This window comes from Globicephala melas, chromosome 2 (assembly GCF_963455315.2).
Source record: "Globicephala melas chromosome 2, mGloMel1.2, whole genome shotgun sequence".
Classification (NCBI taxonomy): Eukaryota; Metazoa; Chordata; class Mammalia; order Artiodactyla; family Delphinidae; genus Globicephala; species Globicephala melas.
Genome location: NC_083315.2, coordinates 165348425 through 165372603, shown reverse-complemented (window position 1 = coordinate 165372603; position 24179 = coordinate 165348425). Strand labels below are relative to the sequence as shown.

The window sequence follows — 24179 nt, the reverse complement described above, 5'->3', positions numbered from 1 at the left end:
AATGGTCAAACACTTCAAAGAGACAAAGGAACAGTTAGAATGGAGTAAAGGGCATTGTATTTGGCCATGAGATCACTAGGAAACTTAGGGAGCACCATCTTGGGTGACTGGTGGGGACATCGTGAGATTTCAGAGGGTTAAGGCGGGACTAGGTGGTAACTGACACATACTCACTGAGAGGCCTGATGGAGGGAGGAGGACAGTGGAAGCCGCTAGGGCATCAGGACAACAATTCCCGCCTTCTAGGGTGGGAGGACCTGTGTAGTGGAGCTTCTGCCCGATACCGTTCTTTGGCGTTGGCTGCCATTTTAGTTTTCGGATTGCTTTGGGCCAAGTTTGGACAATATAAGAAGTGAAAGACTTTATTAGTACTGAGGAAGTAGAAAGAGAAGGTAATGATGGAAGGGCCCAGGGAGTTCTGGAGTGTTCCTGAGGAGCTAAGACGAAGGGCGGGAACCAGTCTTGTAAGTCAGGAGTAGCAAGGCTTGGCCAGCTGGAGGCAATGAGGGCTCCAGAACCAGATAGGCTCGGTTTGGGCTTCCATCTGGACTGTTTATTGTCGGTGTGGCTCTGATCTCTCTGGGTCTGTTTCTTCCTCTGCCAAATGGAGAGTTTCCTCTTTGACAGAGTTATTGTGGGGGGTCAAAGGAGAGAGTGTGTGTAGACACCAGCATAACCGTAGACAGTTGATAGTCCCCTTCAGCGTTTTGCATTCACTGCTAGAAAGGCACTACAATGTAGTTATTTTTGGACAGTGAAAAAATTTAATATTAATCGTCAAAAATTTATTTAATATTAATCGTCAAAATCTATCATTAAAGGTCGAATTTTGTGAATTTTTCCTCCAATTTGAAGCATTACCTTTTTTAAAAAAAATGGCCCATCTGTCTTCCAACCCACGGCATTGTGAGCAAACTGAGTTTCATTGGAGCCAGGAAAGTCCCATTCAGCCGGTGATAACCTCTTACATTTATACTGCAATTTAGGTTTGCACAGTGGCAGTATCACAGCCAACGAGGTTTATCGGAGGCGCGATTACTGCTGATTGAAAACTTTTCCCTCTACTACAGTTTACACGTCGTAAGTCGTTCTTTAGTTGTGTTGTATTTGATTCTGATGCTGGGAGAAGAGGCAGAGGTTGGGATCCTTATTTTGCAACTAAAAACCAAAAAAGAAACAAAAAGCACTTAGGAAGGGAAGTGCTGAGAAACTAATCAGACTCACTGGTAGTTCATGCTCACAAATCGCATTTTCTTTTTTAAAACAGAGTTGCTAAATCGGGAATGCGATTAAAACGTGCATTTTGATGTTAGGACAGTTGACAAAGCCTCTCACCCAGTCTTTGTGGAGAAGTTGGGGAAATGTGATCTGAGTGGAGTGGGTGGCACCCTGAATTAGACAATCAGCAGTGGCCCCAAAATGTTGAAGAAAGAAGTGGATCAGTGCCAGCCTGGACCAAGTGCTTCACTCCAGCGCCTGTCCCAGTAAATTTTTTATTGATAACTCTGATAAAGTCACAGAGGTCAAGGTCAACATATCTGTAGTTGTTAAAGCTGGGAGTGATACTTAATACTTTAGATAGGAGAATTCATCTTGAAAAAGATCTTGTGCAATGATCAAAAATTTAATAGGGATGCATGCAAAACCTGTTCTCCCTTCAAAAGAATTTGCAACCCAACCGTGGGATGGCAGAGATGGTGTTAAGCAGCCTGTGGACTCCAAGTTGCTTCATTGGTGCAAGTTCAGTGCAAACCAAGAACTGATGCAGCCCAGGGAGGAGGAGACAGACCAGGCTGCCGCAGGGTCACGTGACACATGGGTCACGTGACACCGGCGGGGCAGGGTTGGGGTTGGCGTTGTTCAGCCTGGGGAAGAGGATACCAGCCAGGTCAAGGGGTAGAACTGTTTTCACGAAAAGGCAGTTGGTTGCGTCGTAGAAGAGGGACTAGCCCGTGGCTGCTGAGGGGAGAATTAGAATCCATGGAAGGTAGTTCCACATAGGGAAGCAGATTTGGATTCAATACACTACAGAACTTTTCCAGCAATTTGACCTGCTCAACAGTGAGTGGGGCTGTTTCGTCCGTGGAAGTGGATAATTTACCAGTTATTAAAGATATTTGGGACAGGAGTGTGTAGGGGTGGGAATTTAGACACAGTGACAATCACGAGGATAACTAACTTTTATTTCATTCCCACAGCTACCCTGAGAGGTAAATAGTATCCATTTTGCAGGTGAGGAAACTGAGATGCCTAGAGGTTAAGTGACTTGTCCAAGGTCACCCAACAGGTAAGTGGCAAAATCAAGACTCAGAATTTTATTGGAACTCTTATTCTCTCCCCTCTTCCAACCCTATAGTTTTTTTTTTTTTTTTTTTTTTTAACAATAATTCTTTAATGCAATAAATATACATATCTAAATTTTCTCAGTTGCTTCAAAGATGTCTTTTTACTACTGAGTTTTTCAAATCAGGATTCATAAATTATACCCATTATATATTCTTGATATGACACTTAATTCTCTTTTATTTTCTAGCAATGCTCCCCACACTTTATTTTTTATGATATTTGAATTTTTTGGAGTAAACAAACACAGAATGCCCTATAATTGGGATTTGGTTGATTAGTTCTTACTATAATAATTTGAGGATCTACTAAATACCACATTAATTCTTTCAGCGGTCTTCACATGGGAATATATCATTCTTTGGTTTGTTCTTATTTGTTTACAAGTCTAAAAAAGACATTCTTCAGTAATGACTAAATGCTGATTGCCAAAAGGAAAACAAAAACCAAAACTATTAAATATAAATTTAACAGAAGTAAACACAACCTTATAAAGAAAATTAATATGGAAGTTTGAAAAAGAATAAAAATGAAGAGCTACACTAATTTTATGAGTGGAAATACCCAATATTATAAAAATCAAGATGCAGTGACTTATGGTAACTTATTAGTGGCAGAGAGTGTTCATTTCATTTAAATTCCTGATTATGCAAGGTAAATTTTTATTTATTTTTCTATAGTTAACAGCCCAACCCTATAGTTTTAAGGTGGGAGCAATCTCTGGTCCAAGATGGGTCTCTGGACAGTTTTGCTTTCAAGGCTCTCCATTTGCTCATGCAGAGAACAGTCATACTGATTTCCTCTCCCTCCTTATCCTTCAGAAGGGTTGATAGTATAAGTGAAGTAATGGACTAAGTCATTTAAAACTTCCTAGGGACTTCCCTGGTGGCACAGTGGTTAAGACTGTGCTCCCAATGCAGGGGACCTGAGTTCGATCCCCAGTTGGGGAACTAGATCCCACATGCATGCCACAACTAAGAGTGCCCATGCTACAACTAAGGAGCCCACGAGCTGCAACTAAGACCCGGCACAACCAAATAAATAATAAATATTTTTTAAAAACGCCAAAAAACAAACAAAAAATACCTCTTCCTTACCCCACCAAAGAGCTCTACACAAATAGAGTATATTATTAAATTAACCTCATATTTTGAATAGGTACAAAATATGGTACATGGTACACAATTCAAATTATAGTAAAAGGTGAGCAGGGAAGGGCTAATTCTCCTCTCACATCTCTTCCCCAGCCGCCTACCCAATTTCCTTCCTAGGAGGCAAACAATGCTAACAGCTTCTCCTATATCCTTCTGGAGAGGTCTTCTCTATACACATGCAAGCAAGAACTTGTGTATATACATTATTCTCAAACGGTGGCATGCTTTACACACAGTCCTACAACTTATTGTTACACTTATTAACGTACTACTTTGATCGATGTGAAATTGCCGATATTCTACAATTTTGACCTACAAAATTTATTGCAAGTCTTTCAATACCAGCCCATAAGGAACTCCTTCAGTCTTTTTCTTTTTTAATATAAAGTGTAACATACATAAGACTTCACAAATCTTAAGTGTACACACCCCTGTGGAACCAGCATCCAGATGAATAATTAGAATATGACCAGCACCCAGAAGGTCCTTTGTGCCCCCTCCCAGTGACTACCTCATTTTGACTTCTGTATCAAAGGTGTCATCCAGTATGTCCTCTTATATGTCCACTGTTTTGTATTGGTTGCGCAATAGTCTATTTGGGGAAGTCCCTTACTTTAACCCTATCGATGCCTAATTGATGGATAAGGCTCTTTATACTCTTTTTGCTATTCCAAGCAATGGGAGCAAGGAATAACCTTGTAAATATAATATATTTTTAAAATATTTTATTATGGGAAACGTACAACACATATAAAGTAAATAAAATAGTATAATGGACACTCAGCTTCAACAACTATCAACAGTTTGCCTTTCTCGTTGAATGTATTTTCATAAGTAGGATTCCGTTTACTTACAAAAAAAAAATGCCCTTTAGGAAGGCTAAATATGCAGACTTTGGAGGCTCAGCAGAATCAGTGAATAGCTGTGTGACCATGGAGAAGTTACCTAACCTCTCATAAGCCCCTCCAGTACAATGGAGGTAATAATTCCTATCATGAGGAGAAAGGACCTCACCAGTGCTTTCCCAGCTGGAGGTAGGGCTGTGTTGTGGAGCCCAAAGGAAGGTGCAGGTGGGGAAGCAGGGGCCTGGACTACTGCCAATCCATTTTCATCTTTTAAAGAATAGTGTCTTTGGTCAGATTTCATTTGATAAAAAGGGATCTAATGCTTTAAAAAAAGGAAAAGAAAGAAAAAGAAATAGTGTGAAACCACCAATACAACAAATATAAAGGACTTACCAAAGAGCTTTTGTTATTATTATTTATCCATCATTCTGGTTTCCCTGACTGTCCTTTTGTCTTTTCAAATCACCTTGTTACTTGTTAAAATCACTTTCAAGCCAAGGGACATTTTTTTTTTCAATTAAAAATGTTTGTCCAGCTTTATTGAGATATCATTGACATATAACATTGTGTAAGTTTAAGGTGTACAACATGTTGATTCGGTCCATGGACAATTCTTAAAGCAAGAACAGGCCCCGAGAATCAGGGCCTGAGGGCGGGCCTGGGAGAGTGTCCTCCCCAAGGTTTGCATTGCACAAGCTGACGTCCTGAATAAGTGTCAGCCAATTTCCATCCTCCTCCTCTTTCCCATCCCCTCAGGCTCCCCACCCCTTCTTCTGGAAAATCGTGAGTCTCCTGCCGCTTACCCCAAGCCTCTGCTTCGTTGGGTCTGGTTTCCCAATAAATCAAGACTCTAGTCCCTGTCGCTGTGTTTGTCATGAGTTCAAGTTCTTCCTCTCCCAGAGGGGAATAACTTTCATGGGTGTTCCAATGCCATGACCAAGTGCAGATGCTCTGGATCCCCACCCCCGCCTCAGCCACGACCGCCCAGCCTGGGGACCTCCTCCCCGGGTGGGAAGTAAAGGGTCAACAGGTCCTCCCAGCCGCCCCCCCCCCCGCCCGCCGCACCCCACCCTCCTGCACTTGCCCGCCAATCGCCTCCCGTAGAGATGCTGGGAGCCTGAGTGTGGCTGCGCTGCCGCCCGGGAAAGGGCTCTCCTCCCAGCACTGAGCACTTGGTCCTGGCAGACGCCCCAAGATTGTTGTGAGGCGTCTAGCCAGTTGGTGAGTGCTGTAATCTGAACCAGCTGTGTCCAGACTGAGGCTCCATTTGCATTGTTTAACATACTTAGAAAATGAAGTGTTCATTTTTAACATTCCTCCTCCAATTGGTTTAATGCTGAATTACTGAAGAGGGCTAAGCAAAACCAGGTGCTTTCTCTGTCAGCTCTCCAGTGGCTCGGAGGACCCAGGCTCTCCCCTTGTCCTCTCCTCGCCTCGCTCGTCCCCCCTGGAATAAAAGTATCGGCGAGCCCCACAGGCCCAGAGGAGGCCGAAGTTCAGGAACTGCTCCGAGGGTCCCGCGCTGAGAGCTCTCCATCTTTTCCCCCTTGCTTCTCCTGCCCACGCGTCTTGGACATGCCAGGATTTAAAAGGTACGTTCTCTGCTCCGGACTTTTTCCTCCAGGGTCTGGAAACCTTACTGCAAACCCGATGGGTGGAAAATGGCTATGGCCGTGATTCAGGCTGTGTCAGGATGTTGGAAAAGGCATTAGCTAGTGATGCAATGATATTGTTAATTGTAAAAAGCTGCGCCTCTGTAATTTCCATCTTGAAGCCTTCTTTTGGGAGTGGGTATTTTATAAGACAGTTTCAGAAGCCAGCATCCGACAGAGGTCGGCAAAAATCTCAGAGCCTGATTCTTTCTTTCTTTTCCGAAAGGGCAGCAAATTTGTGTGCCGTTTAAATTTTTTTTTAAGTTTTTTTTTTTTTAAATTTGAGAGATCAATTACTAGTTCACTAGCAATTATTTTGCTGCATCGGCTGTTGGACAAGCGAACGGGCTAGCTGCACATCCCGGGGCTGGATTTGCTCTATGTCTGTGTGGGATTCTCAAAGGGCATGCGACCCAGAAGTCTCGAGCCAATGAAAAGTGGGGACTGCAGACAGAAATGCATGTAAGCAAACATTTTGATATTCCTTAAGGAAATTGAAGTTCCAGTCAAGGGATCGTTAAAGCTTAAAGAGTTTTATCTAGATTACATCTGCAGTTTTTATCCAGCGCACTCTTGAAAACGTAGCTGCTTTAGACAAAGTGTGTGTGTGTGCGTGCGTGCGTGCGTGTGTGTTATGTGTCTGTGTGTCTGTGTGTGTGTGTGCGTGTGTGTGCTGAAAACGAAGCTGTAATCCTGTCATCCTGGATCGGGGACCAGCACTTCTTGAACAGACAGCCCTGAGATTCAGTTGGTCCCCCACCTCCATCCCCACGTCCACCCCCGCCCAGCTTTCCTCCACTTGAGGATGGAGCCCAAAATGGGTGGACCCACCTGCTTTTGAAAGTTCCGGGGACCAGTTTTGAACATCAAAGGATCCCCAAATTTCTTATAGTTAATTAATTTTGGAGTTTTCTAGAGTTTTTCATGACAAAGTGCAGCTATGGGTGACGCTGTGAGAGCAGCAATGCTTGGATGTTATGTCATTTTTGGGAAACCGTCTCAGTTAAGCCTGGAGCTTACTTGGCCCCCAGGCCCCAGCTGTGGCCCTTGCAGGAGGCCGGGCTTGAGATGGGCTTTCTCAGAGGAGACCTGTCCCTAGCCAAAGAGGATTGCCCTCTAGCCAAAGGGAGTAGGGGAGGTGGGGTAGGGGGAGAAATGGATTAGCATGCCTTTTCCACTAGGTCTTGAAGTCCACTGCGTTGTCAGCCTGTCCTGTCTCCAACAAAAACGAGACAGGGTTTTATAACCAACCGAAAGGAAACTTCATGTGAAGAAACAGGAAAACGTTGAAATTCATAATATACAGCCTGGAAAATAAATTTGTTATTGTTCTTTCATTCCTTCCAGATATAAATCTGGCTGTTGTGAATATCAAAAAGCCCTGGGATTTGGCTCTGCACTTTATAAGGTCAGAGCTGTCTCCAGTGTTCTAGAATCTGGCTCACACAGGCACTCAGATGAAAGGAAAACTTGTGGGCTTCCAGGGTCTTTATTCTTTGGATTGAGGACTCGATGAAGGAAGTGGGCTTGCCTCTCCCAACAGCACATTAGAGTCCTGTTTCCTCTGGATGTCACCTTAATTCTGGGGCCCTCCAAGTACCCCAGCGTTGCTGATTCATATGCGCCTTCTGTCATGGATTGAGTGAGTTTTGCAGTCTATTGAACGCTCTTTTTCTGAAGGGAGGGATTGTCAAGTGAAGGTATACATTGACAGTAACAGGTCACTAAATCCAACCAGGTGCCAGGTCCACTGAATTACTGAAGAAGCCTTTGAGATCACCTCCTCCAGGAAGCCTTCCCTGACCTTCCATTCCCTACCCGCAGCCTGGCTCTCCTGGCACTCAGTGGGCATTTCTATCAGTGCCCTAACCAAAGGGTATAGACATTGTTGGTTCACGTGGCTCCCCCACCAGCTCTCCAGGGCAGCATCTGGGTCATAGTTTTGTAGTTTTTCTGCCTACCTAGGGTCCCTGCTCACAGCTAGTAACTACTCAGATAAACCCCTGTTGAACTCAATAATAACAGCACCAAATAAAGCTCTGTATTTGCATAGATTTTTTTAACCACCTTAACAATTTTCAAGTGTCCAGTTCGTAGTGTTAAGTACATTCACAGTGTGGCTCAGTCAACCTCCAGAACTCTTTTCGTCTTGAAAAATTGAAATTCTATACCCATAAACACCTCCCTAATCCCTCCTCCCCCTGCCCCTGACACCCACCATTCTGCTTTCTGTCTATAATTTTGATTGTTGTCAATCCTTCATATAAGTGGAATCAAACAGTATCTGTCTTTTTGTGGCTGGCTTATTTCACTTAGCATAATGTCCTCAGGGTTCATCCATGTTGTAGCACTTGTCAGAGTTTCTTTCCTTTTTAAGGCTGAATAGTATTCCATTGCATGTATATAACACATTGTTTATTCATTTGTTGATGGACACTTGGGTTGCTTCCACCCTTTGGCTATTGTGAATAATGCTGCTATGAGCATGGGTGTACAAATATCTCTTTGAGACCTTGTTTTCAATTCTTTTGTATATATACCTAGAAGTGGGATTGCTGGATCATACAGTAGTTCCATTTTTAATTTTCTGAGGAACCTCCAGACTGTTTTCCATAGTGGCTGCACCAACGTACATTCCCACCAACAGTGCACAAGGGTTCCAGTTTCTCCACACCCTCACCAGCTTTTGGCTTTTTTGGTTGTAGCCATCCTGTTGGATGTAAGGTGGTATTGATTTTTTATCTTTAAAGCTAATTGGCGACCGCGATTTTGTTGGATAGCAGCTGGTGAATGATGAAGAGTAGAAATCGCAGGATCAGGGCTCGGTGGCTTATGCAGAAACACAGTTTATTGACACCTCCTCCTAAGTGTCAGCTGTGCTCCTTCTTGGGGCTGCCCAGGTCCCCGCGTCCTCTCCTCCATCAGGGTCTGTGTGAGGCGCACTCTGGGAGCACGTGCGTTCCTTCCCCCTGACACCTCTGTTCCATGGAGCTCACGTGCTTCACGTTTGTACTTTCCTTTCCTCTCATCATCCGAGGGCACGACGGCTTCTTCACACTGTGGTCATTTCAGAATGAAGATGTTCAAAACTCAGGCAGGTCCCCTGTGTCAAGAGTAAAGGCCAAGCGGCTGGTGAATACATTGTTAATACCATGGCGGTGGGCGTTAGATTTGGAGCAGCAAGACCCTTTATTTATAAAAATGCCACCGAACACATTATCCCAACATATGAAACCAGTGGAGGGGGCACGGTTCTGTTTGGGGTGGTTGGGGCATCTGGAGTTTCCCCGGCCTCTCTGGAGCATCGCCCCCCATCCCCCTGCCCAAAGACAAGCACAAGGTGAAGTCATCATTGTAAACATACAGGCAGCACGAGAGGCACGAATTACCCCAGACCTGGGTCCTGGGAGCATCCTGAGCATTTATATTGACTTCTCGTTCTTCCACAGGATACTCACTGTGACCATTCTGGCTCTCTGTCTTCCAAGTCCTGGGAATGCACAGGTAAGACTTTTATTTTGTTACTTATCAGGAAGTGTGTTAAAAACCAGGGCGAGGGTGTCCAGCCACGCATTGTGTTGTTTACCTAAACCGAGCTCTTCATTGTATAGAGATTAAAGCTGGGGCTCAGGGAAGTTGAGACTTGCCCCCGGTGACATAGTATATAAGTGGCAGGGCTGGACCTCGGTGTCCTGGTTCCCAATCCAAGACTCTTATAATCAGATCATGCTGCCTCATTTCTGTCCCTTTGGTGGGGCTGGGGGTCTTGACTTAGAGTGTTAAAAAGTCAAGCGTGTTCTAGTGTTTCTGGACAGTGGTGCCCCTTGGGTGCCTGCGTGTGGCCCACGTGGGTGTGTGTGGCCGACATGCAGTTGTGAGGCATCTCAGCGCCCAACCCGTGAGGACCCACCTCTGGCCCGGACCCCTGGGAGGAGCGTGTAGGGGGAGCTTGGGCTCCTGGGTGACTGTGCAGAGAAGCCTGCACCATCCCTGACTTTACAAAGTGACGGTTGTGTCAGCCCTTGAGAAATGTGGACAGATCCCTCCTGAGGAGCTCAGGGCAGCCCCTCTGCATCTCTAGCTCAGAAATGAGAGAAGCCCCACCTCTGAGCAGGGCTGAGGGGCCATGTAGTCAAATGGAAATGCACATTCATTTGCATGAACATATAGAAGACATTACAAAGTCACCAACACAGCCTCTCTAACAGTGGGTTACAGCTCAACAGTTCAGAGCCCTGAAATGGAACCAACAAAGATCTCACTAAGTAGACTGATGGTCTCCCAGACTTTCAGGGTATAGGAGGGAAATCTTAGAATTTCAATTCATATTTATTTTGATCACACCCTTTAAATGTTTTTTCCCTTCATATTAAGAATTTTGAAATATATTTCATTGGAGGTGGAAAGAATCTTGGGAAGAGTACCAAAGACTTTTAGACCTTGGAAGGACCTTGGCGTCCTCTGATCTAGCTCTGTGGTGACAGTTAACATCTAGATCCAGAGAGGGCGCGGGTTATAGTATAGTGTTTATTGCACTGTAGGCACTTTACATGCACTAACAATTTAGTCCTTACAACCACTCAGAAGTAAGTAGTATCCTCTCCATCTTACAGATGAGGAAACTGAGGCATAGAAAAGTTATGCAGTGAACAGGGGCTAGAGTGAGAATTTGAAGCCAGGTAGTGGGCTTGAACCCACGCCTGCACGTAGTTGGTGAGCCAGGGCTGCAACTCGAGTCTCTTGGTTTCCTGAACTTCATGGCACTACCTCCTGGCTCATCCGCTCCATTTCTTTGGCCCCAAGGCCCCACTCCCAGGAATGCAGGCTAAATCCATCATCTCCACAAACCAGCGCATAGCTCAGGGAAGTTGAACCCCATAAACCGTAGGGAAGGCCAGGGAAGAGACCCCCACGGGCAAAACCACACCTCCTTGACTTATTCCTATAACATGTCAGCTCTAGGGGTGATTGTTGAGCCCATGAGATTTTTCTAAATGCATGAAGTTGTAACTCAAGTTGTATGTGAAGCCTGCAGCCCTCAGGGACTTTTGAGACCTGGCGGTCTCTGGAAGCATCTCATCTTTGTGTAATTGTTTTCCTGAGGTTAAAATGGAAGAATTTCCCCAATTCTATTTTTCTTAAAAAACTGACTACATCACTGTGCAGATTTATTTTACACACAGACCTCGTAATCAGGTCGAGGATTTCATGGGGGGCGAAGAATTCATGCCGGGCGCTGCAAAGGGGTTAAATAGCACCCAAAGAAAGAGAGTGGTTGCCCTTAAAAGCAGTCCTATCCTCTCTCAGAAAGGGCTGAGCACAGGGCAAGCCTCACTGGGCAGATCAGATGCGATTAGTATTGCTCTTCATGACCAGAGCAGGGAGAAGTCCCCATAACCATCTGCTAAAAATGGGCATTCTGAAGCAATGATGCAGGGGCTTAAAAAGTAATGCTAAAGTGTAAAATGATTGTAAGAAAATACCCAAAAAAAGGGACAAATAGAGGTTATAACACAGATGTTGGTATTATAAATGCCTTGTTTCTTTACCCATTTTCCATACCTCCTGTGATGCAGTTAGAATACTTTTATAGTGAAAGAAAAAAAAAAAGGTAAGTAAGCAGAATGACCTCTCCTGTTTCTCTCTCTCCCTTCCTGCAGCAACAATGCACTAACGGCTTTGACCTGGACCGCTCATCAGGACAGTGTTTAGGTAGGAGGCCACTGAAGATCCTTCTCTGGGTGGGGTGCAGGGACAGCTCAATCACAGGACCATTTCTGTCTCAGCCGTCACTCAGTATTGTCAAATCTGTATCAGCCTTGCCCGTGGAAGAAAACAGTGCCACGGGATGGTTGAAATCAACGACACCCTTCCATTGATCACCTTCTTTGTGCCTGGCACTGGGTAAGCCCTGCGACAGGGCAGAGATGAGGAAGAATTGATCCCCAGCCTCAAGGAGCTCTCCATCTGTATCAGTTTCCTAGGGCTGCCTTTACAAATGGCCACAAGCCTTAGTGGCTTAAACAACACAAATATATGATCTCACAGGTGCACAGGTCAAAAGCCCGATGGAAGTTCTACCAGGCTAACATCGAGGTGATGGCAGGGCAGTGTTCTTTTCTGGAGGCTTGAGGGAAGAATCCACTTTCTTGCTCATGCATATTGTTGGCAGAATTCAGTTTCTTTTTTTAAAAAATTGAGATGTAATTGACATACAACATTGTGTAAGTTTAAGGTGTGCAATGTGTTGACTTGATACACTTATATATTACAATGTGATGACCACCGTAGCTTAGCTCACACCTCCCTCACATCACATAATTACCATTTCTTTTTTGTGGTGAGAACATTCAGGATTTACTCTCTTAGTATTTTTCAAGTATGCAATACAGTGTTGTTCATTATAATCACAGTAGTGTGCACTATTTCCTTCCAGTTAGAAGTTATCTTCTAACTGTAAGTTTGTACCCTTACATCTCCCCATTTCCCCCACCCTTCCAGCCCCTGATAACCACCATTCTATTCTCTATTTCTGTAAGTTTGGCTTTTTGGATTCCACACATAAGTGATATCATGTAGCATTTGTCTTTCTCTGTCTGCCTTATTTCACGTAGCATAATGCCCTCAAGGTTCTTCCATGTTGCTGCAAATGGCAGGTTTTCCTTCTTTCTCATGGCTGAGTAATATTCATATGATTATTATTAATATTATATTATTCATATGATGATAATATTAGTAATATCACATCTATCTATCCATCTATCCATCCCAAATCTTTATCCACTGATGCACATTTAGGTTGTTTCCATATTTTGGCTGTTGTGAATAGTGCTTCAATCAGCATGGCAGTACAGATATCCCTTCAAGATTCTGTTTTCATTTCCTTTGGATATATACCCAGAAGTGGAATTGCTGGATCACATGGTATTTCTAGATTTAATTTTTGGAGGGACCTCCACACTGTCTTCCATAGTGGCTGCATGGATTTACATTCCCACAGAATTCAGTTTCTTGTGGTTGTAGGACTGAGGCCCCTGGTTCCTTGCTGGCTGTCGGCTGAAGGCCTTTCGCAGTTCCTAGAGGCCACCCTCTTCCTTGGCTCGTGGCCCCCTCCTCCATCTTCAAAGCCAGCAAGTTAAGTCCCTCACATGTTTCTGTTGCCTCATTTCTCTGACCAGTCCTTCTGCCTCTTCTTCTACTTTTAAGGATTTGTGTGATTTCACTGGGCCCACTCAGATAATCCTAGAGAATTCCCCCATCTCAAGCTCTTCTTTTTTTTTTTTTAAGATTATTATTATTATTTTTAAGAGAACCCTTTTTAAAAAAATTTTATTTATATTTGGCTGTGTTGGGTCTTTGTTGCAGCCCACCAGCTTTCTGTAGTTGTGGCTACTCTTTGTTGCAGTGCACGGGCTTCTCACTGCTGTGGCTTCTCGTTGCGGAGCACGGGCTCTAGGCACGCGGGCTTCAGTAGATGTGGCATGCAGGCTCATAGTGTGGCTCACGGGCTCTAGAGCACAGGCTCTGTAGTTGTGGCGCACGGGCTTAGTTGCTCCATGGCAGGTGGGCTCTTCCCGGACCAGGGCTCAAACCCGTGTCCCCTGCATTGGCAGGCGGATTCTCTTAACCACTGTGCCACCAGGGAAGTCCCCATCTCAAGGTCTTCTGATTAGCAACTTTAATTCCATTCCATCCATACCTAATTCCCCTTTGCCATGTAACCTAATGTAGCCACAGGTTCCAAGGAAGAGGACAGACATTTGGGGGCTGTTCTCCTAGCGCTCCCTCTAGTGGGAGAGGTAGGTCTAGATGGAGTAAACTGTACAGGGTAGAATAAAGTCACTGTCAAGATGAGGTAAAAGCAATCAGTCCTGCAGAAGTAGGGGAGAGAGTGATGCCTTACGTCTGAGGTCAATAAAGAAAGCCTTCACGGAGGTCACATTTGAATTGGGTATTGAAGGATGAATAGGATCCTGAGAAATAGCATCCCAGGTAGTAGGAACAGCATAAGCAAAGATCAGGGCATTGAAAAGACATTCAGAGTATAGACTAGTTTGTTGTGGATGGAGCATAGAGTATAGAAAAGGAATAAGGCTCTCCCCTCGGGGATATATTTACCTTTTTAATGATATTTGATTTAGGCCAAATCATTTGTAGTCTCTGAGCTTAGTTAGGGTTGAAAAGAATGATGGGTGGTGGGGAAAAAGCCTTGCCTTGGAAGCTCTAGGCTCATACTTTGACTTAAGGTGAAGGGGGTTGAGAATGTGCCAAGGGATGCAGAGAGGGACGGCAGCCGTCTTTTGTGGCCCACCAGTTTTAATGACGCTTTCAGGCTTACAGTTAGAAAATGGGACTCCACGCTTCCCTTTCCTGAGGCGGGAGTTGGCACGAGTCTCAGATGAGGTGGCTGGAGTGAGCGGTCAGGGTTCAGGCCTCTCTCTCCCAGCCTCCAGCCCCACATGGAGCAGACCCCAAGGCTGGTGGGAAGCCCCGGTGCGGGGGGTTGGGGCAGCTGCTCACGCTGGCGCCTCAGTTCAGGCCTCCCCTGTCCCTGGCCCCGCAAGGCTGATTTTCTAGAGAACCTACCCCCCTGCCACTCCCACACCCCGCTCTAGACACAACAAGCAGAGCACCAGCCTGGCTGGAAACGGGCCCTGTTTGTTGGCACGGTGTGAGCCGAGTCTCAAGTAAGTCTCTGCTTTCCTAATAAGAAACTAGCTCTCGGCCAAGCCTTGTCTTTCTGGACGCAGCGGACTCTTTCTCCCCGCCCAGCTGTTATTTGGAGTAGAAGTGGGTACAATTATTAGGTCCATCCCAGCGTTTCCCGAGTGTCATATGGACACAAAAGAATACCTGAGATGTTTTTAGGTGGTACATCCACAGGTAAACCATCTTTATTTTAATAGTTATATATTTATTTTTACTTACCTTCTATCTTTGATCATTGATAGGGTTTTTTTCATTTGCTGTCGTGACGTAAGATGAAAAAAATATGTTTACTTGGGTTTTCTTTTTCTTTCTTTTTTTTTTTATGTGGCCCATTTTTAAAGTCTTTATTGAATTTGTTACAATATTGCTTCTGTTTTATGTTTTGGTTTTTGGGCCCCAAGGCCTGTGGGATCTTAGCTCCCTGACCAGGGATGCAAACCCACACCCCCTGCATTGGAAGGCGATGTCTTAACCACTGGACCGTCAGGGAAGTCCCCACTTGGGTTTTCAGTGTGGGTTCATTTAAGAGAAAAGTATTAAGCATGTGACAGTACAGGTTTTGGTAGCTGTGACCCAAACATCATGATGATGGTATTTGATGGCTGACGTTTGGATGACACTTGTCAGTTTGATTCAATTCAGCCAATATCTGGGGAGTAGCTGCCAGGCCCAGCCCTACATGTTTGGGAGCAGATGCTGGTAAAGAGTGTTTGGGTGTCCTTCATGGCGTTCTTGGTACAGAGCTCTGCTGAAGTTGGCACAGTGTGGCCAAGGGGCCACTAACGCCTGTCCTTTCTGTGGCCCTTGCAGATATTGATGAGTGCCGGACCATCCCCGAGGCCTGCCGAGGAGACATGATGTGTGTTAACCAAAACGGCGGGTATTTATGCATCCCCCGAACAAACCCAGTGTATCGAGGGCCCTACTCCAACCCCTACTCCAACCCCTACTCAGGTCCGTACCCAGCAGCTGCACCCCCGCTGTCAGCTCCAAACTACCCCACGATTTCGAGGCCTCTCATGTGTCGCCTTGGATACCAGATGGATGAAGGCAACCAGTGTGTAGGTGAGTAGCCCAGCGTCCTAGGCTTCCTCTCCATTGGTGAAGGCATCGTCCTAGTCTAGCAGGTCAGCCCCAAATGGGAAGTCAGTTCTCATGCAATGAACCAGTGAAACAACCTACGTGGTACACGGTTCTTTCACTCTTAGCAGCCTGTGTCTCTGGGTACCCTCCCACCCAGGGAGGAGTTTAGTGTGCTGTCTTATTGATAGTCCCCCAGAAAGCCAATTTGTTTTTTCTTTATTTTCATCTATCTATCTGTCTATCATCTATGTATCTATCTATCGATCTATGTATCTACCTATCATCTATCATCAATCTGTCATCTATCTATTTCTATCTATGTCTATCTGTCTATCAATCATTCATCTATGTATCTGTCTATCTGCCTTTAGGTCATATCTATCATCTATCTGTTTGAAGACCAAGGTCATGTTTTCTCTCTTCGATAACAAATATGTCTGGTCAGATGCAGTAAGTGAATCCCAGAGAGAAGCTCTAGAAAGGACCAGCTTTCTAGGGTCTTCAGCATTACTCACCCTCGAATGGAACATTTGCTCCTGAAACAAAAGAAGACTTGAGGGCCAGGGCCAACTGTTCTGGAAAGAAAGTGGGGTCCTTGGGTGGGGACCAGGGTTCTTTGGACCAAAAGGAGCCTCGCTGATGGGAGCTCATAGCAAGAGTGGACCTTGGGGAGGAAGGAGACGCCATATGCCATGATGTCCCCAGGCTGTTGGCAAGTGGTATGACAGGTGCCCTGGTATGCACTGGTGCTCTGTTGGCCAGTGTGGCCTTGGTGGAGGTTTACCTGGGATCCTCCCTTGTTGCTTCAGCTTTGGCTGGACCAAAACTTTGCAACTGCCTCCAGCTTTGGGAGATGGTCTAGAGTGATGATGGCTGCAAAGCTTTTGATCGTGCACCCCATCTGCAAAATCTTTCTGAGCCTGGACCCTTACTATATGCATGTTTATAAATTACATGCGTATCCTGTTATTGTAATATGGTTGGAGGAGTGTAAAGTATATGTAAGAAATAGAAAAATTTAAAGGATCTGATCAAAATAAATATGAATTGAAATTCTAATATTTCCTTCCTATACCCTGAAAGTTTGGTAGACCATTAGTCTACTTAGTGAGATTTTTGTTGGTCCCATTTCAGGGCTCTGAAGTGTTGAGCTGTAACCCACTGTTAGGGAGGCTGTGTTGGTGATTTTGTAATGTCTTCTATATGTTCATGCAAATGAGTGCATTTCCATTTGACGACATGGAAATAATATGCAAACAAGTATCTCTCAGAGCTAAAAGGGAAAATTGGATACACCTTAACTAAACTTCTCTATTCTTACTGGTCTCAAGGGGTGTGTGTGTGTGTATGTGTGTGTGGGGGGGGGCGGGGAGCTGGCCGAGGGTCACTTTGAACATAGATAAGTGTTCATGGGAAAGAGTAGACTGAATCAAGCCGTGGACTGAAGCACTGGTGGGGAAGATAGTAACGTACTTCCTTAGAACCTGTAGAACAATAGGCCGCTGTAACTGGCAGGGACTTTAACAGTCTTTAACTGCAGCCTCTTCCTTTTATAAAAAAGGGAGTGTGGACTCCACCAAGTTAGGTAATCACGGGAGTCCAGCTCTCCTGACAACCAGCCCACATTTTCCTAACTCGCCCATGTGACCTCTCTCGTTCGGGAGAAGAGAAATGATCCCGAAGCAAATGCAGAGAAAGAGAGGTTGGGGGTGGGGTGATGCTCTTCCACGATGTCCTGTGGGGCTGGACAAGCTGAGTGACCATGTGCACGTCTGGAAGTGAGGAAGGGGGTGGAGTGAGCCGCCGAGTCACTCCAGGGTTTCGGGAGGGGCTTCGGATGGCTGTAGGGCTCCCTGATGTCTTGGGCAGTCCTGCAGGCCCCTTTTGGGGAACAGCCTGGAATGGCCACAGGGCTCTCTGAAGCACCCCCCTCCCTCCCACAGCCCTCTTTCCAGGATCCCAGTACCCTCGAGAATAAGACGCAGCTGGGAACGCTGTTTATCTCCTGGTCCCTGTGACATCATGCACTTTTTTACAGGCCCCCAACCTGTCACACGGGGGATGTGGAGTCTTCATAATGGCCCTTTTGTAAGGAGAATACGATCCAGGAACCCTAGGAGGACTGGCACCCGGCCCGTCCACTTCCAGAAAGTTCAGCCTTAAGCATTCATAAGTCCCGGGTTCCTTCCAACCTCCCTTCACCCCACCCTGCCTTTTCTGGTTTACACAGGTCCTTCTGGGCATTATGAGAGGGGAAGTCATGGGGAGGGGGCCCCAGAAGGACGGGAACAGGGATGAGAGAGGCGGGCCTGGGAACAGGCCACAGGGAAGCAGGGCTCAGAGACGGGGAGGGGGAGAGGGGGGAGGAACCAAAGGAACCAAGACGGGGACATTGTTGAAAGGAGAAGCAGGTGATTGGGGTCGTCACTGCCAGAGAAGGAGTGTCCCTTTTTCCCAGAGTGTAGGTCTGATCCTGGGGAGGAAGCTGGAGTAAGCAGCTCCAGTGTGATGGGGAGAATTGGGAAACGCTTCTAAAACTTGGATGTTCTGCGAGGGGAGGACCACATCTCCAGGGGGCCTTCTTCTCCTCTTCCTCTTCAATGTAGAAAATAATCAACGACAGTGATGATGGCAGCAGTAGGAATAAAACCAAACATGTAGTGCTGCGTGCCAGGATCTTTACCTGAATGAACATGTTGAATCCTCACCACAACCCCTGCGGTAGGACTATTGTTGTTCCTGTTGGCCCTGAAGCACAGAGAGGTTAAGAATCTGTCCAAAGTCACACAGCAAATGAGGGCCGAGCCAGGACTTGAACCCATTCGGGCTCTGGATGAGGAAACTGAGGCTCAGCGAGGTAAAAGTTTGTTCAAGCCTCTCAAGAGTCAGTCCTGGAGCCATGATGAAAAACTAGGGCCTTCTCTTGCCTTGTTTTTTTTGTAAATAAATTTTTGTTCTGTAAAACTTTGAACCTAGACAAAAGCAGAGAGATCATTATGAACACTTGTCTACTTTTCACCCAGTTTGGTCATTCTCAACACAGACCCACTCTCATTTCTTCTTTACTCTGACCCAGTGGATCAATTTAAAGCAAATCTCAGGCATCAAATCATTTTATCCTTAAATACTTCAGAATGTGTCTCTAAGAGATAAAGCTTCTTTAAAAAATCATAGTCACAATACCATTATCAAACCTACAAAATCAACAATAATTCCTTTTTATCATTAAATATCTGGGTGGGATTCAACTTTCCTTGGTCATTTCGTAAATGTCCCCTTTCTATTGTTTTCTTTTAGAATCAGATCCAGACAAGGTCTACAGATTGCATTTGGTTGACAGATCTCTTAACTATGTCTTAATCTTCTTTGTCTCTCTTACCACGTATTTGTTGAAGAGGCTGAGTCGTTTGTCCTGTAGAATTTCCTACATTTGGGATATTGCTGCTTGTGTTGTCGGTGTGGTATATAACGTATTCCTTCAACCCCTCTACTTTTCCGTAAACTGGTAATAGTTAAATCTAGAGACTTGATCCAATTGAAGTTTAAAGTTGGGGGCCAACTGTTTCCTATGTAGTGCCCTTGCTCTTTTGTCCTTTCCATGCCCTGGTTTCTTCCCATAAACTGTAAGTAAGTCTGCCTTAAAAAAGCAAGTGGACACTTTTCACTGAGGCTTTACTCTTTCTGGGTTTTGGACCCACTTTCAAGGTAGCAATTTCCTGCCTTGTCCCCTGCCTCTGCAGGCTGGGCCGGGCCAGGCTCAGAGCCCGGGTCCCTTGAAGCCCTGAGCTTCCTTGTTGACCTCTCTGTTTGGTGTTCCACTTGGGAGGTGACTAGACCCTGCTCTTTCTGGAACAAAGTTTGGCCTCAGATTTGAGTCCACAAGCCCCGAGATGTAAATCTGGATCACTCAGGACCTTTGACGCAGGCAGTAATCCAAGAATTACAGTTCAGGAACCAAGAAGGTTTTTGTCATCAAGAAAACTGGCATCTTGGCTTGTGGGTGCCCAGCACCAGGGCAACTTCCATGAGGGTGGTGGACTCATGGCTGGTTAGACTGTGTCCCCCAGATGCTGGCCCCTTGGGCGATCTGGTGGTCAGCATCTCAGACGATGGAGAGCCAGATAGACATGGTTACTGGCAAAGAGGAAAGGGCTGTTGCAGGAAAGGCAGGATGCTGTGGCGTTAACAGTGTTGGTGCTGAAGACTCAGGGAGGGGTGAGCTGAGCGATTGGGCCCCTGGGATTTGAACCCCCATTAAGGAACCTTTCTATCATCATACTGCCTCTGAGAATAGGACCTCTGGCTAGGGTCCCTGAATGTTAATGCCACTTGTTTACGCGTATTTGTCCCGTTTGGGGCTCCACTCGTCACCACTCTGGGTGGACATTCTTCGTTCTGGCTTTGCTAATCAGCTTGGCGCAGTGTCAAATCTAGGGACTCCACCAATAACTGATGCTCGTGAAATGTTTCACAACTGAGAAAGCAGTCTTTTACGAGAGCCGCGCTACCCCAGGGACTGAAGGAATTCCTCTGGTCATTTGTGAAGTTACAAGCAATATCTTTATACTCCCTCCTGGCCTGGGGTTTTCTCATTGATCAAAGTGCCTGAGCGGGCAGAGAGGAACACAAATGGATCCTTTTGGAAGATGAATGGCATTGGCCTGAGGCTTTCTCTTGAGTTATTTTTCCTGAAAGCCGGCCAATGTGTATTCAGTCACTGTTTATAGAGCACCTCTTTGGTGCCAGGCTCTGGCTTAGGCACTGAGGGGGCAGGGAGTCTGGGCACAGCCGTGGGGCTGTCTTCAGAGCTTACCGTCAAGGAAGGGAGATTAGTCACGGAACAAGCAGCCTCTGGGACAGGACATCAGTAAGAGCTGAACTCTGATCCCAGAGCAGCTGTGTACCAGGTGGCCTCTGATTGATTCCTGAGAATTTCGAAGAGAAGGCAGAGATGGGAAGGCCGTGTGTGCTGGAGTGGAGAGGGCTGGAACTGGGAAGCCAGCCAGGCCTTGATTCTCACCTTGGTTTGGCCGCTTCCTGGCTGTGAGACTGGAGCCTCAGTGTCCTCCTCTGTAAAATGGGTACAACAATGCCTACCGCACAGATAACTTGTGAAAATATCTTGCCCGGTGTCTGCATGGAGTATCACGTGGTAAATGTTAATTGAGAAAGATCCTAGGGTCTTGAGATAACCTGTAGAGAGTCATCGAGTCTGAAAATGTATTGAGGGCCTAGTTCTTGAAAACTTTTAAAATGACCTAAAACCGAGCGTGGTACTCACGCACCTTGCAGACCTTGCTGGGCTTTGCCCAGTTCAGTGCTTAATGAGACTTCAGTCAGATGCTTCGAGATGCCGGCAAAGGCTAGGTTTATTTAATTGCAGAACAAAACAATTAACCACCCAGCAGGTAAGACAAGGGCAAGAGTGCTTGGATGGGGCAGCCGCCTGCAGGCTTTTCTTCTTACTTTTTTAACACAGGTTTGAAACCAAGGCCTCTGGATGAGACCGGAAAGAGAGCACAGGAAGCAGAAACCACTCGGTTCTTTAGCTGCTAAAGGCATCAGGACCAGGCAGGCCTGGTGAGGAGGGGGACCCAGGATTGAGGTGGGACACAGTCAGGTTTGCTCAGATGTCCTTGTGAACTGGGCCTCAGCAAGCCTGTTCACATGCGGCCCCCCCACTCAGGTTGTCCCATCTTGCTTCAGGTCTCTCCCGATCATTGACTGGGAAGGTGAGCAAGCAGCGCAGCCTCTCTGAACCTGTTTTTCCATCTGTAAATAGGGACGACAGCATTAACTATTAGTGTAGGATATTTGTGAGAATTCAATGAGATAGTGCATGTGCCTGGTCTAGTATGGAGGCTGGCTCTCAGTAAGGGTTAATAACAGTGAGTTGTTACAATGTTATTTTTACTGTGTCAGATCTCATCATTCCGTGATGAATTCTCCTACTCCAAACCCCTAGTCCTGTTATTCTGTTATTGTTTATTCTTTCCTCTGGGAATCAGACTTAAGAATGCAAGGCTTTTAGAGGGTTGAGGGTTGAATTCTCGCCACTTTCAGTGTCAGGGGTTGGGGTTACTTGTGCTTCCAAGGAGAATGCAGCAGAGAAGGGGCTCCAGGAGGTTGTTCACAGCAGCTCTTCTTAGACATGAATGTGCCCCCGAGTCACCTGGGGAAATACAGAATCTGACTCTGCAGGTCTGGTCTGGGGCCCGAGGTTCTGCCTTTTGCAGAAGCTCCTGGATGATGTGATCCTGCTGGTCAGGAAGGCTCTTGTCCGTATGTCTACTCTTAGATAGGCCTGCATTTAAAGAAAGGTAGAAACTTTATTTTTTAAATGAAATTCCCATATTATATGAATCTGTTAGAAGAATGTATTACTTTTGTTTAAAAACAAAAACAAAAAATCCAAAAGAAATGTTTTTAAAGCCTAAATTGAAGCAGCATGCTGTAGTGGTAGAGACAGGACATCAGTAAGAGCTGAACTCTGACCCCAGAGCAGCTGTGTGCCGTTAAGAAAGTCACTTGGCTTCTCTGGCCTAAGGTTTATTATCTGTAAAAAGAAGGGATTAAGGGTCTTAATATGGGGTCTGTGGATGGAATTTAGGGGATCCATTTTCATCTTTTTTCTCTACTAACTTCTAATGAAATTTAGTATGATTTTTCTTTATAGAGGCAGTAAGCCACAGGACTCTTAGCAATACCTGTGGCAGTATTAACAAGAGAAACACAGATATTTATACATCCCATTACAGCTGTACCAGTTATTCTGACATATTTTGAAGTTTTTGATGTATTTTGAAATATTATTTTGAAGTATTCTCACTTACCGTTACTTGAAAATTGTAGGAGATATTAGACCTGCTGTCCAGTCTTGTCATTTCTAATTTTTGTCACTGATAAAGAAGCATGTATGTTACTATACATATTACATATATGTTTAAAAAATATTTTGATAACTGTCTTTCAGTGTAATTGGGTTCTTTCATAATCCTGTGAATTTAATGTATGCAATTAAAAACATTATTCTGAGAAAGGGTCCATGGCTTCATCGGTCTGCAAAACGCATTCCCTGGACCAGATGATTTCTTCAATTCCCAGTCCTTAGGAAAAATAATGTTTGTGTCCAGACAGCCTGGGTTTTCTGTTAACTCGCTCTCACCTGGATGTGGTCCTTCTCTACTCGTGTGTTTCAGCCAGCCCACACACTTGGTGACATCTTCTGCTAGGACCGTGTCAGTCCTCCATTTATGAGGAAGCCCGAACCACCCACAGTTGGAGCCACCCACGGGGACTGGCCCCGGCCTGCGGTGAGGTCCAGGGCACTGGCCAGCCTCCGCGCTGGGTGGAAACCCACTGTGGGGCACGCCCGGCCCTGGGTGCCTTTGTGTGTGGAATAGGCACTTCCCCACTGCCTAGCGTGGCAGTTTTCTCAATGAACCACAACTTTTTCTTGGCTCTCACCTTATGTTCCTTGGTCTGGTCGTGTTCCTTTTCAATATGTTCCATTCTGGGATTAGTCAGTTGTGTGTGAAGAGCAAGTGTGGGGATCGCAAGAGGATGGAGAAGCGGGAACTTTGAGCAGCAGCACGACCCAGCTTTGCTTTGGATGGTCCCAGTGAAAGCGGGTGTTAAGGCCAGATCTCCAGAGAGCCCCTGCTGGAGGGCCACTGCAGCCCGTTCAGCCACGTGTGCTTGAAATTAGTGGGAGGTGCATGTGATGATGCTTCTCAAAGAGGCGCAGTGGTTCTGGATGTGTGGGAAGGTGTCTGTACCTCCTCCTTTGTCGTCAATACTGGTTGTAGATTTCTTTTCAAAGATCCTTTTGATGAAGGGGGGTGAGCACACCACTGGAAAACTTGAGAGCAGAACTGCTCGCATAGGTTCTGCGCCTGCCTTGGCAGCCTCTGCGGGAGCTCTGCGTGGCTCTGCTCTGCGTGTGTGCATGGCGTCTGCGGCTCCTGCCCCCACCCCAGCGTGATGCAAGAAACAGTGATTTGGGAACTCTCTGTGCTATTAGGAAAGGATTAAATGAAATAAAGAAGTACAAATACCATATGAAAGCAAAGTATCAGTGTTGTGGAGAGTGTGTGCATGCGTACTGATTGAAAACCATATGAAACTGATCAGTATGGTCAGTTTCAAAATCAGTATGAAACTGATTAAAACCATAAATTAGGAATCGTATTTATTGTTGCCAACAACAGCCTCAAGCAAATATCATCTGCAAGGCCCAAGTTATAATATCTGCTGTTACCCAAAGAAAGGGGATCTTTGTTTTCTCAAAGGCTTGGAAGGAGTCGGTGACTAGGCCAGGGAGTGGTGGAAGGCAGTTGGATGCGTGGGGAGAGCGTGGGCTCTCGATTCAGAGATGCTGGGGTTCAAACCCC

The 24179-nt window shown here is 45.7% G+C and overlaps 1 protein-coding gene and 1 non-coding gene across 3 annotated transcripts in view; both read left to right on the top strand.

Annotated features, from left to right (window-relative positions):
• The first annotated feature begins 984 nt into the window (after positions 1 to 984).
• On the top strand, positions 985 to 1130 carry LOC115867427 (U4 spliceosomal RNA). The gene has a single exon (XR_004045133.2). It is a non-coding gene; the product is annotated as a U4 spliceosomal RNA (small nuclear RNA).
• A 4336-nt stretch (positions 1131 to 5466) lies between these two features.
• FBLN5 (fibulin 5) overlaps positions 5467 to 24179 on the top strand; it is an 83316-nt gene continuing 64603 nt past the window's right edge. Inside the window, exons 1-5 of one of the 2 annotated variants that reach the window (XM_060295197.2) lie at positions 5467 to 5563; positions 5727 to 5934; positions 9444 to 9498; positions 11655 to 11706; positions 15514 to 15768. In XM_060295197.2, coding sequence (XP_060151180.1) covers positions 5918 to 5934; positions 9444 to 9498; positions 11655 to 11706; positions 15514 to 15768 — 379 coding nt within the window. In that variant the 5' untranslated portion in view covers positions 5467 to 5563; positions 5727 to 5917. Of the gene's footprint in view, positions 5935 to 9443; positions 9499 to 11654; positions 11707 to 15513; positions 15769 to 24179 lie in introns of both variants that reach the window. The other variant, XM_060295199.2, reaches the window with a different exon arrangement.